The 16,212-nt window shown below is 48.6% G+C and overlaps 1 protein-coding gene across 8 annotated transcripts; it reads right to left on the bottom strand.

Annotated features, from left to right (window-relative positions):
- Window positions 1-1,336: 1,336 nt before the first annotated feature.
- Window positions 1,337-16,145, bottom strand: GLYCTK (glycerate kinase). 8 transcript variants are annotated; one of them, XM_090148005.1, is made up of 11 exons: window positions 16,075-16,145; window positions 15,624-15,745; window positions 14,986-15,151; window positions 13,612-13,749; window positions 9,891-10,002; window positions 8,781-8,970; window positions 7,397-7,775; window positions 7,011-7,162; window positions 5,111-5,286; window positions 3,667-4,536; window positions 1,337-1,675 (listed from the first exon to the last, which is right to left on the bottom strand). In XM_090148005.1, exons 7-11 carry the CDS (start codon window positions 7,681-7,683, stop codon window positions 1,604-1,606), a joined length of 1,557 nt encoding a protein of 518 aa, XP_090004131.1. In that variant the 5' UTR covers window positions 7,684-7,775; window positions 8,781-8,970; window positions 9,891-10,002; window positions 13,612-13,749; window positions 14,986-15,151; window positions 15,624-15,745; window positions 16,075-16,145; the 3' UTR covers window positions 1,337-1,603. The 8 variants fall into 8 exon arrangements, with proteins under 8 accessions (XP_090004131.1, XP_090004130.1, XP_090004129.1 ...); XM_090148004.1 differs by having other exon boundaries at window positions 15,887-16,121; XM_090148003.1 differs by having other exon boundaries at window positions 15,624-16,121.
- Window positions 16,146-16,212: the final 67 nt, after the last annotated feature.

The raw sequence follows: 16,212 nt of genomic DNA, 5'->3' as shown, positions 1-16,212 counted from the left end.
GAGGATCAGAGCCTCCTGGTGCTGCCGCATGGTGTTCTGGATTGGCGGTGGTGTTCCCTAAGGGCTGATGGGGCCCTGGGGTGGCAGAGCACCTCTGCAGCTGCCTAAGGTGATGCTGCAATGTGGAACAGAGGCACAGAACCCTTCACTGCATAACTCTCGGGTGGGTTTCCAGCACCGCCGTGCCCTGGGGCTCGCTCTGGTCCTGCACTCCATGAGCATCCATCAAAGAGCAGCGACCCAGGGGAAACGATCCCCGGCTTCATTCCGCCCACGTCCACCTTCGTAGCAGAGGAGCCGTGTTTGTTCACGCTGGTGTCTGGCCTCCTGTCAAGAGCTCCTGCAGGCAGCCTGGAGCTGCTCCTAATGGGCTGCCAGGGGATTTGCACTGACAGCAACGTACGGGGCGCTGACAGCTCCCTGGGTCTGCTCGCTCCTCTTCTACCAGGCCAGACAGCGAGGGGACACACGGGGATGCTCCAGTGCATGGGGATGGCTGTGGGGTGAGCCCCTTCTCCTCTCCACCTTGTGTTTGCAGCAGGGGGGTGTTTGGGGCTGAAACAGCATGAGTGGTACAAGCAGACACAGCGTGGGGATGCTCCAGGATAAGACAGCGATGCTTGACTCAGGTTGGTGCAGGAGTTGGGTTCTGTTAACACAGAGCAAGCGGTCATGCCCTGCTGAAATACACCTCTTGTTTCACACAGGGCTTCTCTGCCTCCCCATGGACCCCCGAAGGAGCTACAGGGCTCCCCGAATCCATCCTGGCTGAGCATGGAGCGCCTCACTGTCCTGTATGGCTTTTTATTCCTATGTGATTATACATCCCACTTCATATAGGGATTGAAGCCGTGCAAGGCGCTGGGGTCCGACAGCGGGGAGCAGCCCATGTGCTGCAGGAAGGCATCCACCACCAGCCCTGCTCCATCCTGCAGCAGCTTCCCTGTGTCACCGAGCATGCAGGAGGAGGAAGAGGAGGAAGAAGAAGAGGAGCCAGGGAATGGCTGCAGTATTGAGGGCTGCCCCAAACGCAGCACTCCTCAAAGTTTCTCAGGAGGCCGCCGCCACTCTGTAAAGGTTTGCATTAAATCTGTCACGTTAAGGAAAATAGTGGAAATTACTCAGCTCGGGGAAGAGATTAAAGGCAGACCCCTTCTGATCACTTCATAAAAGAAGGGCCCCATTAACACCTAGTGAAATATTAGCCATTAATCAAGCTCAGCGCAAAATAAAACCATCCACATTTATCATTATTGGATCCTTAATGAAGTGATAATGGGAAAGCTGGGGAGCTGTGATATTAATGTCTCCTAAGAGGCAAGAGCAGAGCCAAGGGCAGCAGCCAAGGTTTTTAATTTACTGCCAAAAGCTTGCACCGTTCATAGCACCGATACTTCTCCCAGCCATGAGCAGTGCTTGGCTGTGAGCAGCACACTTTGCAGAGCCTGCCCACCCCGGCATGACCAGCTTGGCACTCCCACGGCCCCCAGCATGGGGATGAGGACACCTCTCCCAGCGCTGCAGCATGCATTGAGATGGCTAAGCAGGGAGCTCTGCCTGCATGCGTGGTGCTGAGGGGGAGAAGAGCATTGTGCCTGGCCACTCACTTTGCCCACCTGGCAGAACAAACACCAAGGAAGAGAAGGAGGAAGAAAGACAAGGCTATCTCGCTCATCTGAAAAAGACAAGGCAAACACAACACCCATTTGTCTCTGCCAATTCCCCCGGATCTCCAGTTTCAAAACCTCCTGTTGAGAAAGATGACGAAAGTGAAGTTATTTTGGAACAAATCAGTTCCTCTGAAGAAAACTGTACGTTTGTTGGGAAAAAAAGGAAACTGCTCTGGACAATTTTATTTTTAATTTTTAGAGGATGAAGTGCTGGCACTGCTGCCCAGAGCTATGGGTGCCCATACCTGGAGGTGCCATGGAGGGACCCTGGGCAGTCCAAGCTGGGGGGCAGCCAGCCCATGGCAGGGATGGGTGCTGTGAGGTACCTTCTATCCCAACCATGCTGTGGTTCAATGATTTCTGAGGAGAAAGCAGGGAATGGCTGGAGTTGGAGTCACTCTGGATTTTGCTTGATTAGAATTAAGACATGAAGCATTTGCAGCACTATGGGGCAAGGTTCAGCCAGTCCATCTGGCCCCAGACCACATTTTGGCTTGCATGCCTGCAGGGCTGGCACGTTGGGCACACAGTGAAAACCAAATACTCTGAAGCCCATTGGTGACCCTTGGAGAAAACACCCAAAACAAAGCGCCTTCTCCTGTGCCATCACCCCCCAACAAGCTTTTTGACACTTGGCAGCTCTCCTCAAGCAGATCTCCAAGATGCTTGCCAGCATAAGCAAGCTCAGGCATGCTGCAGAAGACCTTCAGCCCTGAAGCACAAAGGAGACGTGGGATTGTAGTTACCCCCAGGAGCTGGGTTTTGAAATCCCCTTGCGATGAGCTCAGGCTGTGGGCACAGGCTCAGGGTGCTACTGATACCAAGGGGAAGGGGCTAGCCGCCTTGGCAGTCCTGCCAACACTCCTACTTGCCAGATATCAGCTTAAATAACAAAGCAGGAGGTGCACAGCTTCCTCAGAAATCCACCCTCCAATTCTCTGAGCGGAGCTCACGGCTGCCCAGTGATAGCACTACTCACCGTGCTGGCAGGACGGAGAATTTGTGCCATGAGATTAGATCAGCCACACAGAGCAGGCCAGTCTGTCTGGGAAGAGTCTGAGTCAAGCGTGTCCTATTAAATTAGGGCTGGATTTTCAAAGGAGCTCAGCTCCCACTTAGGCTCTGTGACAAATAGGCAGATTTTTCAAAGGAGTTGAATGTGCTGGGTCATAGTGGCTGCTGAGCTGAAGTCCTTTGAATAGGTAGCCAGGGCCCAGCTAAAATTCAGCCCCGCATCCTGGGAAACCCAACTCATCTCTGCTCTCCCATGTATTGCACGGCAGTCAGTGGCAAAACCAGCAGCACCACGGTGTTCTCAGAGGGGTAGGGGGCAGCTCCTTGTCAAAGCAAGGCTCTGGCAGCTTTGCCCTTTGATCAGCTCAGCAGCATGGGTCAGGAGAGCTGAGCATGAAGACTTCCTTGCCTTTTGTTCTGCAGAATTAGCAGAGTTAATCAGAGTGACAGCAACTTCTGCCTCGGCACAGAAGAAAGGTCAGTGGCTCAGGCTGGATGCGCGACTGTTTTCCGGCCAGTTGGAAAACAACACCATGAAAGCTCCTAACACACAGCCTGCCGGCACAGAGGCTCTCCTAGGATCAGAGGGGGTTCCCACACCACACTGGGAGCTCTCTCCAGCAGCAGTGCCACAGCCTCGCTTTCTCCATGCCTTTCACCCACAGCTGAAGCTGTCACAGCAGTGGTGGCTCTCTGCAGAAGTGCTAAATGCAACATCCACATCCACAGTGTGACTCCTTACCTTCTTCTAATCCCAATTACAAGAGCTTGACTGTTCCCGATGCTTTTACTGTGGATTTGCTTTTGCCTAATTAGTAGACTCTTTCTGTCAGAGATATTAGCACCCTTGACAGCAAGCCCTAATTTAAGTAGTTTCGTCTGCAATGTTTATGGCCTTATTTACCCCTGCTCCTAATTAAATGCATCTGAATATCTGCAGAGGGAGCTCTCATGATCTGTCCGTGGCTCTAATTAAAATAACCTGGATGTCCATGACGTTGGTGCCCGTCAAGCCAGTCACCAGGAGATGACGTCCACGCTGGAAGTGGCTGAAGAAGGCATAGGAGTCATTGTTGCTGAGAAAGATCTCTGCATCAAGGCCTTCCCGCAGTGCCTCAGCCACCAGCTCTGGGCTGCAGAAAGCCCCAGCTGCATCCGTGGGCCCGTCTTGCCCGTCTGTTCCCCCACTCAGGAAGATGACATCACACCTGCCCAGGCTGCTGGCCTCAACACCCCGTGCCCTGTGCAGCCCCAGCCCCACTCGCAGAGCCAGCTCTTGGTTTCTCCCTCCCTTCCCAGTTCCTTGAAGCTGAACCGTAGTTTCTCCTCCAGCCAGGATGCAGACCGGTTTCTGGGGCTCCATTCCTTGCAGGGCCTGCAGAAACTCAGCCATGTTCAAACCTGGGATGTCTAACTCTGCCGCCAGCTGCAGGAGATTCCCCTTTACCTCAGAGCCCCGAGGCCCTTCCCCAAGGCTGGCCAAGTGCAGACAGAGCAGACAGATCAGCTGGCAGTACAGCACAGCAACACGGCCAACATCCCCACAGACCGCTGCACTGAGAATCAGGGTCGCATAGCCCAGGCTCTCTGCATGGCGCTTGGCCTCAGCCAAAGCCAACGTGTTTGACCCAATGATGACGTTGCAAACGTGGGAGTAGTCTTCTGCAGCAGTGGGCTTGGGGGGAGAGCTGGAGAGAACTGCTTCCACGGAGCTGGGCAGGCCGTGCAGCAGATTGTATTTGGCCAGGATCTGAAGGCAGTCTTGGATGCTGTGGGAGCTGGCAGCAGTGGGCCCACTCGCTATGATGTCCAGGGGGTCACCAATCACGTCGGAAAGGATGAGGCTCACCACCTGCCAAGAGCAATGCTGGTGGATTACTGTGGGAAGCAGGGATGGCTGACTGCACTTCAGTCCTGGCGTATGCACTGCTCTGAGTGACACTTGTGCTATCCTCATCTCAAAACAGTTGGAAACAAGGGGAGGATCTTGGGCCTTTTTTATTTTAAAGTACCCTGAGAGCCACCTTGCTCTTTTGTAACCCAGCGTGCCCTTTGATGCTGGACTATCACAGTGGAAGACAAAACAGATGCTACTGCACCTGGGCCGATAACCTAGCATGGGTTCAGCTGGCACACCAGTGAGAGAACAGCCTCTGGGTGAGCTGAAAGGTTCTGAAAGTGCAATGGGAGTGAGCAGAGCAATGACCAGCACGATGGAAACTCCTGCTGGGTGAGGGCTGGGGTTTGCTGAGTGGTACAATTGGATGGCCAGGTCTGAATTCTTCTCATCCACCCCTCTCCCTGAGAGCTTGGGTCCTCACTGAAGTTGCAAACCCAAAACAACATGCAAACGGCACATTGGTCAGTTGTTCAAACCACTGTTTATGAGACAGATTTCTGTGCAAGCAGAGGTTTCCTCTGGTTACCTGTGCAGGATATGCGAGGCGGGCCAACCCTCCACCCTTCAGCAGAGACAGAATTTTCCGGACAGCATTCAGCTCCTGTATGGCAGCTCCTCGGGAAGCCAGCATCTTTGTGAGCTTCTCCTTCTCCTCCAGGAGAATGGGAGGGATGGGAGCAGGCAGTAGGGCTGATCCACCCCCTAAGATGCAGAAGAGATGGTAAGGACTCAGTGCACATTACAGTGGGACAGGAATAAAGTTGGGCTGTCCAGTAGCTGAGCAGGAGCAGCCTTTCCCCTTCTCTCAACAGTCTGCAGAGGGAAGGCAGAGCTGGTCAGGGAAATGGCAAATGAAATCTCCTTCAGCAACAGGCTTTAATCACGGCAGCCCAGCACTGTCTGCAGTCAGCTACACTTCACACAGACAGCATAAACCTCACTGGATCAGGGTACCACAGAGAAGGGCCAGAAATTCCTATCCCCACAATATCAGGCTACTAGTATGTTCCCACACTCATTTTCAAGGGCTCCCTGGATGAATGAGCAGGACCACACACTTCAGGACTCACAGAGCACGAAGCATTATGTAGATGGAGATGCTGTAGGCTTTGCTGGTTCCATTTATTCAACACAGAGCATAGAAAAAACAGCTGTGGCTGCACTAAGATAGGAAACTTCCCCCCTAACTGCACACACCTAGGTCTGGGAGGAAAAAAAAAGGGAACAGAATAACATAGAACAAAGCACACCTGGGATGATAGTTCTATCAGTGGGAATCCTATCAGGGCAACTGACACAAGTGGGCAATGGAAATGTACAAAAGAAGGTAAGGAAAAGGATCAGAATGGTAAAGTGAAATGGGTGGAAAATACAGAATGGAAAAGAGAAAAATGTGAGTAGAGAGTGCACATGCACAAAAGTACAGCTGAAAGCTACCATCAAAAGGCAAAATCTGCTCAGAGGTTTGGGACAAATCAGCATCAATAAAACATGATGAGCAAGAAAAACAAATGCAAATGCCTAGGTTTCAGTCAATAGCCAGGATTCTAGCTGAGAGGCAACAGCAGTTAGGGACTGGCTGCTGTGTGGGAGTGCACGTGCACCAGGAGCCACAGCCACAGGTAGGTCCTGGTGAGCTGAGGAGTCTCTTGGAGATGCCAGTAGCCAAAGGACAGGAGGACACCCAGGGGAATCCCTAGCGAGAACAGCTAGATGTCAGCTACTTGGGTGACTGCCTAACAGCTCTGTGCTCTCTGCACCACATCACGCTTCAGCAACCACAATGGATACAGTGACAATTACCAAGCAGAGACCAAGTGGTTTCAGCAGAGCTGCTCCAAGCCCTTGCTTGTTTTGTCCTGAATCACCCAGCCAAGCTTGAGCTGTGGCAATGTTACTGCATTCCTCTGATGTACAATATCCACTTCCCTATACAGCCCTGGGCCTGAGGATGTCCTGACCCACCGCTCACCTGGATTGGTCAGGGCTGACCCCTCAAGGTGTGCAGCTGGGGCCTCATTTCCACTGGCCACAGTAAAAGTGAGGGGAAAAAGCAAATCTCTGAGGGTCAGTCCCAAATTAACAAGTTCAGAGCTTGCGAGTCAACCAAGCACTGCCTCTCCCAAGTCTGCATCTCCAGATTTAAGGAGGGGATAGAAAAAAAGTGCCACCCTTGCCAAAAGGTGAGAGCAGCTGACAGCCTGTGTACCACCATCCCAGCCTGCATCCCCAGGACTTGGGGCAGCTGTGTGCCCTCCCCTGCTGCACTTCTGAAAAAAATCTTGTGAGAGAAGGGAGAGGAGAAATCACTGAAAGGGCCAGAACAGCACAGCAGTCCTCTGCTGCACAGCTGCACTTGGCCAAGTAGCTGGAGGGGCTGTAGCAGCAGGGGCACTCAGCACAGTCAGATTCCCTGGCATCCCCACCTGAGATAAGCACAAGGAGCAGGTCATCCGCTGTCAGGCCCTCAGCCAGCTCCTGAATGGCACTTGCTCCCCTAAGAGCCTCTGGGTCAGGAAGGTTGTTCTTGGCACCTTCAATGACCTGGATTCTACTGTGTGGCTTCAGCAGCATCTCCCTGCATGGGAAGGAAAGGCAATCACGTCACTGACACGAGTACCTGTGCAGGCAGCCAGGCTGTCACCCAGCAAAGAATCGCTCCTGGTGCACCAAAGGGGAATGGAAAATGGACACGGTGGGCACCAGAGCATTGGCAGCTGGAAAAGACTGAGGGTGTTCACAGAAACAACCCACACAGGACAAATCTGGCAGTTTACTCCCACCCAAACTGTGCACATGTCAGCTCCCTTACTGCATTCCTGCTCGCTGCAGGCTCTCCTGGATGCCCAGTGGCACGTTGATGATCCCCCGAACGAGGTGGTCTCCCAGGATCTCTTCTGCCGCTGCCGCCATCCCTAAGACAGCTTTGCCAAACCCCACCAAGTACAGGTCCCTCTTCAACGGGAAGGCACGGCTGTTCACCAGCAGCTGAGGGCACTCCTCTCCCTGGAGCTTCAGTGCCCTTTTCAGCATTGGGGCTGGCCGGACGGTGCCCACTGCGCTTCGGAAGAGGGACAGCGCATGCTCACGGAGGGACATGCTGTCTAGGGTGGCCAGGCTGAGCCACTCTGCTTGGTGGGGTGGGTTTGCACACACACTGGTGAGTCCTCAAGCAACCAAGATCCCCCAACCTGCAAGTGAAAGAGACCATTTTCATTAGCAAAAGAGATGGGGTTGTCACATGGAGAACAATGAGGCCAGATTACGCACCATGGAATTTTAGCTCCTGTTTTCAGTAAGGTGCCATATCAGCTGTGTTTTCCCACTACACCCCAGGCAGTAGGGAGGGAAACACAGTGTCACATTCAAACTACCTGTCAACTTTTAGTTCCCCTGCAATTCCATCACCTCCTGCAGGGAAGGTGAGCCCTGCCAGCCAGCTTTTCCATCACTGTACGTTTGCCACTGGCAAGCCATCATTTCAATTTGCTCAGCGTTTGACACCCTTCCAAACCATGCAAGCTGCTCTCTGTCCTGGAGAGAACAGGGCGGCCGGGTGGAACAGCTTTTCGCTCCATGAACTCTCTTCCATGTGCCAGCCAAATGCTGAGCTCATTCTCTGGCTGTGCAGTGCCCCATGCTCCCCTGCAGCATCAGGCACAGACTTCGGAAAAGCAACAGCTTTGTTAGCTGCCTGCTCCCTTGCTGCCCGCGGCTGTAGAAAGACCAGGAATGAGGTTGCCCCATCAAAAAGCAAATTAACACCTGGCTTCATTCTCTTTTATATTTCAGTTCTTTCATTATCCATTAAAATAATATTTAGAGCCCAAATAGGACCTCAGATCCAGATAAAGTTCCCAGCTGGGTCTGTGAAAGCACATCTGAGCTACTGTCTACTATTGGAATTAAACGCAACAGATATGAGCAAGGACTGCAGAACCTCAGCTTCTCAAGGGCAGACACTCATCCAGACAGTGCAGAGGCAGCCCTTGCCAGCACACATTGTTGATGCCCTCCCAGCACTCCTTCCCTCCATTAACTGGCACTGAGTTCATTGCTGCTTTCTCAGAACCAAGGACCCCTGTGATCTGCATCTCTCCAGCTCATGGCAATTATGGTGTAGGCAATTAAAGTAGGGTGCCAGGAGACTGAGGCAGCCCTGGCAATATTCTTAATTGTAGAAACATTCAAATTACCTGCCAGTTAATTCTCTCTCTACTGAATGGATGTGTTTCAGTGCAAGGCAAGCTTCTGCCTCCTCTTCTGAGAGAACACACAAGTCCAGAGGTCTCTCTTTGTCCTAACACTCCCACAGCATTGCAAGGTTTAATCATTAAGCCAACAAGTTTCCAACAGTTCCTCTGGGTCTAAATCTGCCTTATTTTCCTGCAAAGACAGGGGACAGACTGAAAGGCTCTATGAAAATCTCCATACAAGCACATTCTCAGGCAATAAAACTTGGGCACGTGCTGGAAATCATTGGAAAAAAAGAACTTGCAGACAAAACCAAATGGTGGATCACAGGTTTGCTGGATAAAAAAATAAAAAAGAATCAATGCCTATGAGAAACAAATTTCAAAGGCAAAATGCAAGGCAGATAAGTTGCCTATTTAAACTCCCTTTAAATACTGCTTCCTTTAGGAGTGTCTTTTCAACCCTGAGAAGAGATGAGAAAGAGAGTTCCTGACCACTTCATTAACAAGTTCCAAAATCTCATAGCAGCTGGGGCTGTAAGCAGTTTAAAAACCACAGAGCCTCAGCCTTCCTACAGTGAGGACCTGAGTAACTGTGCCAATAGCAGTGAAGTGAGACATACACCTCTTAGGAATTGAGACAGAATATACAAATATACATATGAATGTACATAACAAGTGATTGCTCACCACTCACCAACCAATGCCCAGCTAGCCTCCCCCAGTGAGAAGAAGAGCCAGATGAACTCCCATCCCTTCAAAACTCTCCTTTCATTCAATGTCATGTGGTACAGAATATCTCTTTGGCCAGTTTAAGTCAGCTGCCCTATTTCTGTCTCCTCCCAACTTTTCAGTGAGAAAATGGAATGGCCTCAGCCCTGCACAACACTGTTTAGCAATAACTACAAACACTGGTATGTTACTAACATTGTTCTTCACCTAGAACCAAAACATAACATCATATCAGACACTCTGAAATAAAAAACCCTGTCCCAGCTGAAACTAAGATGGCAAGTTTAAGAAAACGAAGCCCCAAAGCCTTCAATAGGCTCTGCCTTGATGTTTCTGTGCATGGCTGACCCTGAAGTCCAGGGGAATTGAGCAAAATCAGACCTGCAACTGCAGAGCCTGTCACACACGGCCTCCCAGCGGCTCCTCTCAGCTCCAGCTGCAGACATGACACAGCAGGCACGAGTCATTTAAAAGCAATCCTCTCCTGGTGAAGCTGCAAAAATAAATGCCAGCTTAATTCATCTAGCACTTGTGTACATACTGCTAATGCTTGCTCTGTTCTTGAAAGCATTTCACTACAATAGCAGGCATGTAATCTGTTTTCTGCACTCTGAACTCAGACTGTAATTTAACCACCAAGACCCGATCCAAAGTCTGGTGAAGTCAGCATGTGTGCATCTTTCCTTTTCTTCAGAAGGCCTTAAGGCATGCTATCTGCACAGAAACCCTTACACTGACCTCAGTGCACAGGTATACATGCAGAGGAAGCCCAGTGCAAATCTCCCTGCATCCAGAAGCTACTCAGCTGCACAACACAACAGAGAGCTGCATTTGGCACAGACCCATCAGCTTTGGAGGTCTCCATGCGTAACTCTGCTCCCTGACAGCTCTGATTAGACACACAGGCTGACTGGAGGCTCCCCTTGGAATGAGTATGCTGCTAATGATGTCACAAATCCATGTTAATGTAATTTATTTATACATCTCAAGCACTGGATACTAAATGTCAACAAGGAACAGCTATAAATCAGTGCTAAGAAATTCGCTGTTGATATTAAAAAACACACTCAAAAAACCATACTCATTTCATGAGGGCTTTAAAAACAAGATCAAGAAAATTGAACACCCCACACTGAGGGAGGGGCAGCATAGGAAGGAAAAACAACCCAAATAGCAGCTCTCAGACTACCTCTATAGATGGAGAGTATAGAAATGATGTGACTTCCAGCAAGCTGCTACATCTTGCATGTCGGAAAATACCATCCTCACACCTCTGCATTCTCCTTTTCTCCCTGCTGTCTGGGAGGAATTCAGGGTGGGAGAAGGGACTTCTGAGGTGACTTTTTTATTCTTATTTTATTATTATTACTTCACATACTGACCTTCATTTCTCAGTTTCTCAGGGAAATCACATAGAGATGAACAAGCCCTCCTCTCTGAGGATCCAAGGTCACACTCTATAGGCGTGAGGTGGAGGTTTTTCACCTTCTTTTTGTCCCTGCTTGGCACAACTGGGAGTTGGGGAATATTCTTTTAGAAAGTTTCCAGGAGTTCACACTAATCTTAGGAGGAAAATGATGCTGAGAACCGCCTGTTACAAAGAGAGCTGTAAGGGGCTTAAATTAATCCCCTTTAAATGAAAACTTCCTCAGCTTTCATTGGTGAATAACGTTCACCATTTGCATACTTGTTTGCATGCATTACCATTATAATTTCTTTCTTCACAGGGCTCCTAAGTCACTAGAAACTTCCACTAACTCTCACTACAAAAAGCAGCAAAACCCCAGTGCTTCATTTTTACCTTCTCTGGGAAAAAGGGAGGGAGAGAAGCTGGACTGTGATAAAACACAGGCAAAACACTCATTTGCACTACCTTTCATTAACTTTTTAATTAAAGCAATTCTGCAGGCAAGGAGCCAATGTCAGAAGGAGACAGAAACAATCCAGCACAGGGGCAGACATGTGGCAAGCTGCCAGGTAAATTGGATGGTGGCAAGAGACCAAAAGCATAGACACAGGGGGGAACAGTCTGAGCCAGAAGCTCGGACTCACGCTGGGGAGGGAAAGAGTGCACAAACGAGCTGTCTGTGCCTATGCAGTGAGAAAAATGAGCCAATGCCTTGCTCCATGGCAGGTATTTGAAAGGTGGAAAAATATTCCCTTTTAGGGCCTAGTCTCCCACCAGTGAACAAAGCAGAGTTATTCTAGGTGCTGTGGTTAGAGGCTTGTTTGAGGGTTTGCATCACAGGCTTGTGGCTTTCTTAAAGTTGGGGCAACTGGGCTTGCTGCAGGTTGATTCCACCACACAGCCCCAGTGTTTCAGATGCTGGAAGGCCTGAGGACGCTCTGGGATGTCAAATTTAATTGAGATCTTTGGGGTTCTAAGGCAGTTTATTTCTAATGTCATCAGGACCTCTATGGTTTGCTCTCAGTGTGGCAGTGCTTGGTGGCTGGCCCATGGCATACAAAGCGTACAGGACTCCAGAATCCCTGAGGGATCAAACCCCAATCCTCTGGAGAATAATTTTGAGTTCAAGCTGTAAAAGACAGATTACATCTTTGTTACAGCAGTAAACTACCAGATACAGCAAGTTGTAAGCGTCTCTTGCTACTCTTTTCACTTGCTACATAGTGCTCTTCTGGCCTCTTGGTAGGTAAATTACCATTAGACTCACCTAGGCTTACGGCTTCCATTTTTCATGTGGGAGTTTACCTATGAAGTACAGCAGAGTGGAGATTTTACTGCATTCAACTCCCATGTTCCCACTTACTGACACATTTCTTCTATCATTTGATAGATCAAATTTAATCTGCCTGCTGAGCCCTGCTCAGACTCAGGCTTGATGTTCCAGATGGTCCCAAAAGCATCACAAGAAAATTTTCAAGGAGATGCACTGAGCCCAAGAAGAAAACAAAGCGGTAAAGTTTTGTTCCAAGTGACTACTTGGGAAGGATTAGATGGGGGATTTTCCAAGACTAATCTCTTTAAATGAAAATTTCAGAATTTGATTAATTTTTAAATCTGCGCATGGATTTGCATACAATTACTGCACCGCCTCAGTCACATTTTGTAGAAGAGAAAATATCTGCAGCTAGGATGGACCAGCTGGTCACTGCGCTGCTACAAAGAGCCCAGTACACAAATGGATGTGCAGGAAACAAGGTGAGGGATCCTTCTGCCCCTGCTCACCACAGTGCTCCTGCTGCACTCACTGGGAAAGAGGATGGTGGTGGACAGAAGTAGTATGAGAAGACAGAGCTGCACACAAGATTTGCCAGGCAGGAACGGGGAAAAGTAGGAATGAATCTGAGCACCTTTGTTTCAAGAATATGCTGAGCTCTGGGAAACCCAGGAGTCCTAATTTCTAATAGATGGCTTTCCAAATGTTTCTTAGAAAAGAAATATGTTGCTCTCATGACTGATTTACTCACTAGGAAAATGTCAACAGGGTCTCTCTGCCTTTGATGAGGAATGTAGCCTGAGGCCGAACATAGAGAAGATAAGTGTTCTGTTCAGCATTTTATATATATAGATCAGTATCATTAGTAAAAAAAATTAACTGTATTTGACATATGCATCTTACTAGTTTTTCTAGGTCACACTCCCTTCACTCCCTATATACCTTTTGGAAATGATTTTGCCTTGCACTGGGGATTGTAGGGCAGAAAAATTTTTCACTAAGAATCCTTCTGTAGCTAAATGCAGAACAGTACTACCCTGAAGCCAAGTCCATGCCAAGTCTACTTCCTTTCATGCTGTAATTTCTCAAACTCCCTATTCTGAGTCAACTCACAATCAAAGTTGAGAGTCATTTAGAATATGGGGAAGGATCATAGTATTCTACAGAAGATTAAAAGTTGCCAGCCTTGAGGACTCAAATAATAGAATGGACTCAAAATTCAGTACTGCAAAATACAAGGGCATGCTCTTTGGAATTAAGAACAAAACAAAAAAAAAAAAAAAAAAGAGCTCCTTAGTTGAAAATAACACGAAGAGAAAAAAGCAAGGAATATTAATCAGTCACAGGATGACAATTACGCCTGCCCTCTAGGCTGAGATGATAGGCTATGGGGAAAGCAGAAAGCAGCAGACGTGATTTACCTTGACTGCAGTGACACTGCTCTCATTAGCAAGCTGAAGAAGTTCTGGCTGGGTAAATGTACTGTTGTGTTGCCTGCAAAACGGCTCGACCACTGGGCTCAGAGTGTAGACATCAGTGGCTCTGTGTCCAGATGACAGCTGGGAATGAACAAAGAAGTCCTGGGTTTCAGTTGGCATTTATTTCACCCCACAGCTTCCTTACTGATCTGGGGACACTGATTACTTAGCAATTTTAATTAAATCTATATTCCACTAACACTAACCTGGGGGAAGTGCCATAGTACTGAACGGTAGAGCCACCTTCCAGAGGCAATGTAATAAACTCAGCAAAAAGTGTGAGGTTTTGCTGCTGGGACAAGATCTACATGCACCAGGGCAAGCTGAGAACCAACTGGTACAATCAAGTTAGAAACAACCTGATCATAGGTACATCTAATTGAAGAGAGGTTATGAAGACAACAGATATGAGATCTCAGTATAAAATGACCAAAATTTGCAACCTGAGGTGCTCACATCAGACATGAGCAAAAAGTTCTTTACAGGGAGGATAGCACAGCATTGGATCAGGTCACCCAGAGAAGCTATGGGCTCCCTGCTAGGAGATAACTCCAGAGGTCCCTTCCTGCTAACGCTTCTGAAGTCACATGTTGTAAAAGCAGGGATTCCAGAGCATCAGATTTAGTTTCAAGAACCCACAAAGCGATGCTAAGCTGTAGGATTCAGGTCCCCTATACAAGCCTTCAGACACAGCTGTCACTCACACAGAGCCATCCCTCCAAACAGAGTCCAGGGAAAATTTATTCACCTGAGTAGTGCTCTTTCCAGAAACATTTCTTGGAAATTCACATCCACCCACCTAAGCTAATGCAAGCATGGGCCTGTTTGTATTGTGCAAGTTACAGTGGTGCCTAATATAAAAACACATAGGTAGAATGAACTGCATTTGATCAATATTACTCAAGCAGCAATTAAACCTTTTTTCTATTAACTAGTATTACAGGGACATCATCTACAATTCCTACCTAACGTGACACTTTCCAGGGAGAGCCAATTATCCTGCCAGATAAATTTCAGCCTGGTATAAACTGACAAACTCAGTTCCAACGATTGGGAAGAAAGGCAGAAGAAAGAATAAAAAGGGGAGTGACAAAATATCAAATCAACAACCCACGGTGTTATGCAACTCTAAAACCTGGCTAAGTATTGTAGGTGTTTTGAAGTAAATTGTCTTATGATGGTATTGGTGAGTCATCTTTCAGGCCCAGATAGATAATCCAGGCTTTGATGCAATTTACAGTGTGCAAGACGCATGCTGTTCTGAACTTCTCTAAAGTTTTTTATTATGTGAAAATCGATGGTAGGTTTTGAACTGACCTGCAGTGGAGCAGCTGAACCTGAGGCCCTCCAAAGCAATGAAAGTGCCTTCTGTGGAGGTTCCTGAGTTGCTGGCGTTAAAATCCTAAATTCATCTCAGAACAAAACTTGGTGAATCATTCTGACATTGCAATAAGAAGAGGTGAATCAGGCTAGGTGCCAAAACCTGCAAGGGTGAGCAGTAGTAAACCAGCAGTAAAAGACATCTCAAAAAAGACTTTTGTTTAACTGACTAAATGCTACATGCAGATAAAATAATTACATGTTTGAATGACGTGCAAACAGACCACTGCCAAGTTCCCAGGCTTACCGCTACTTGACCACAAGAGGGCAATATTATTCTAAAGCAAACTTCTGGAGCCGGTGAAGGGAAAATGCAATTGACATTCACACAGGCAACTTTGGCTTTTGCTTTTTATTGTTTTCTTTGTTGCTTTTAAGTTTCGGGGAGACCGAAACAACAAAATATTTCCATCTTTCTTCTAAAATTAACACACCAGGGTGCTGGAAATCATCACAGTGGTGGGAGATTCTCACCTCAACGTTTGAGATGTATAGACACACAAACACAGAACTTGGTAGCAATATTTGCGATGGATAAAAAGACAGTCCAGAGGTGTCTGTACCACAGCACCTACCTGAAGAGCCAGGATGCCTTTGTTGGAGGTTCTTTACGTGTTGTCAGTGCTGTAAGACCACAGTGCCATAGCCCTTGTATCGGTGTGGTACCGTTTGAAGGCTGCTTGCAGAATTAAAAGCACTGAGATAGAAGAAAAAACGTAACAGTATGACTAATAACGGCATTTAAAAGCAGGAATTCTGTCAGCGAGGAATTCTGTAAACGAGGTGGATCTACAGCAAGGACAAGAACAAGGGCAGCATCGATAAACTCTGTGCCAACCTTCCAGCACCAACCCCTGCAGGACACACTCCAACCCCACAGCAGGCCGCAACCCGTTTCCTCACAGCCTTAGCGCTGCTTTTCCCACCAGCCCCGCGCTATGAGCTTCGCTTCAGGTTTTTTTTGGAGGGCTGGGGCTGCAGCATTAACAACCCCAGAGAAGGAAGAGAACGCTCAGCACGAGCCACCTAAGCACTGCAGCCGCCTCAGTCCCTCCCACCGCCGCCTTCAAAATGGCGGCCGGACCGCCCCGCGCCCTCTCCGCTCCCATGAGGCTTTGCGCACGCACCGCCCCAGCATGCCCCGCGCGCCGCTCTGCCCCGCCC

This window comes from Phasianus colchicus, chromosome 11 (assembly GCF_987193195.1).
Source record: "Phasianus colchicus chromosome 11, bPhaCol1.hap1.1, whole genome shotgun sequence".
Lineage (NCBI taxonomy): Eukaryota > Metazoa > Chordata > Aves > Galliformes > Phasianidae > Phasianus > Phasianus colchicus.
This window is presented reverse-complemented; position numbering and strand designations above follow the sequence as displayed.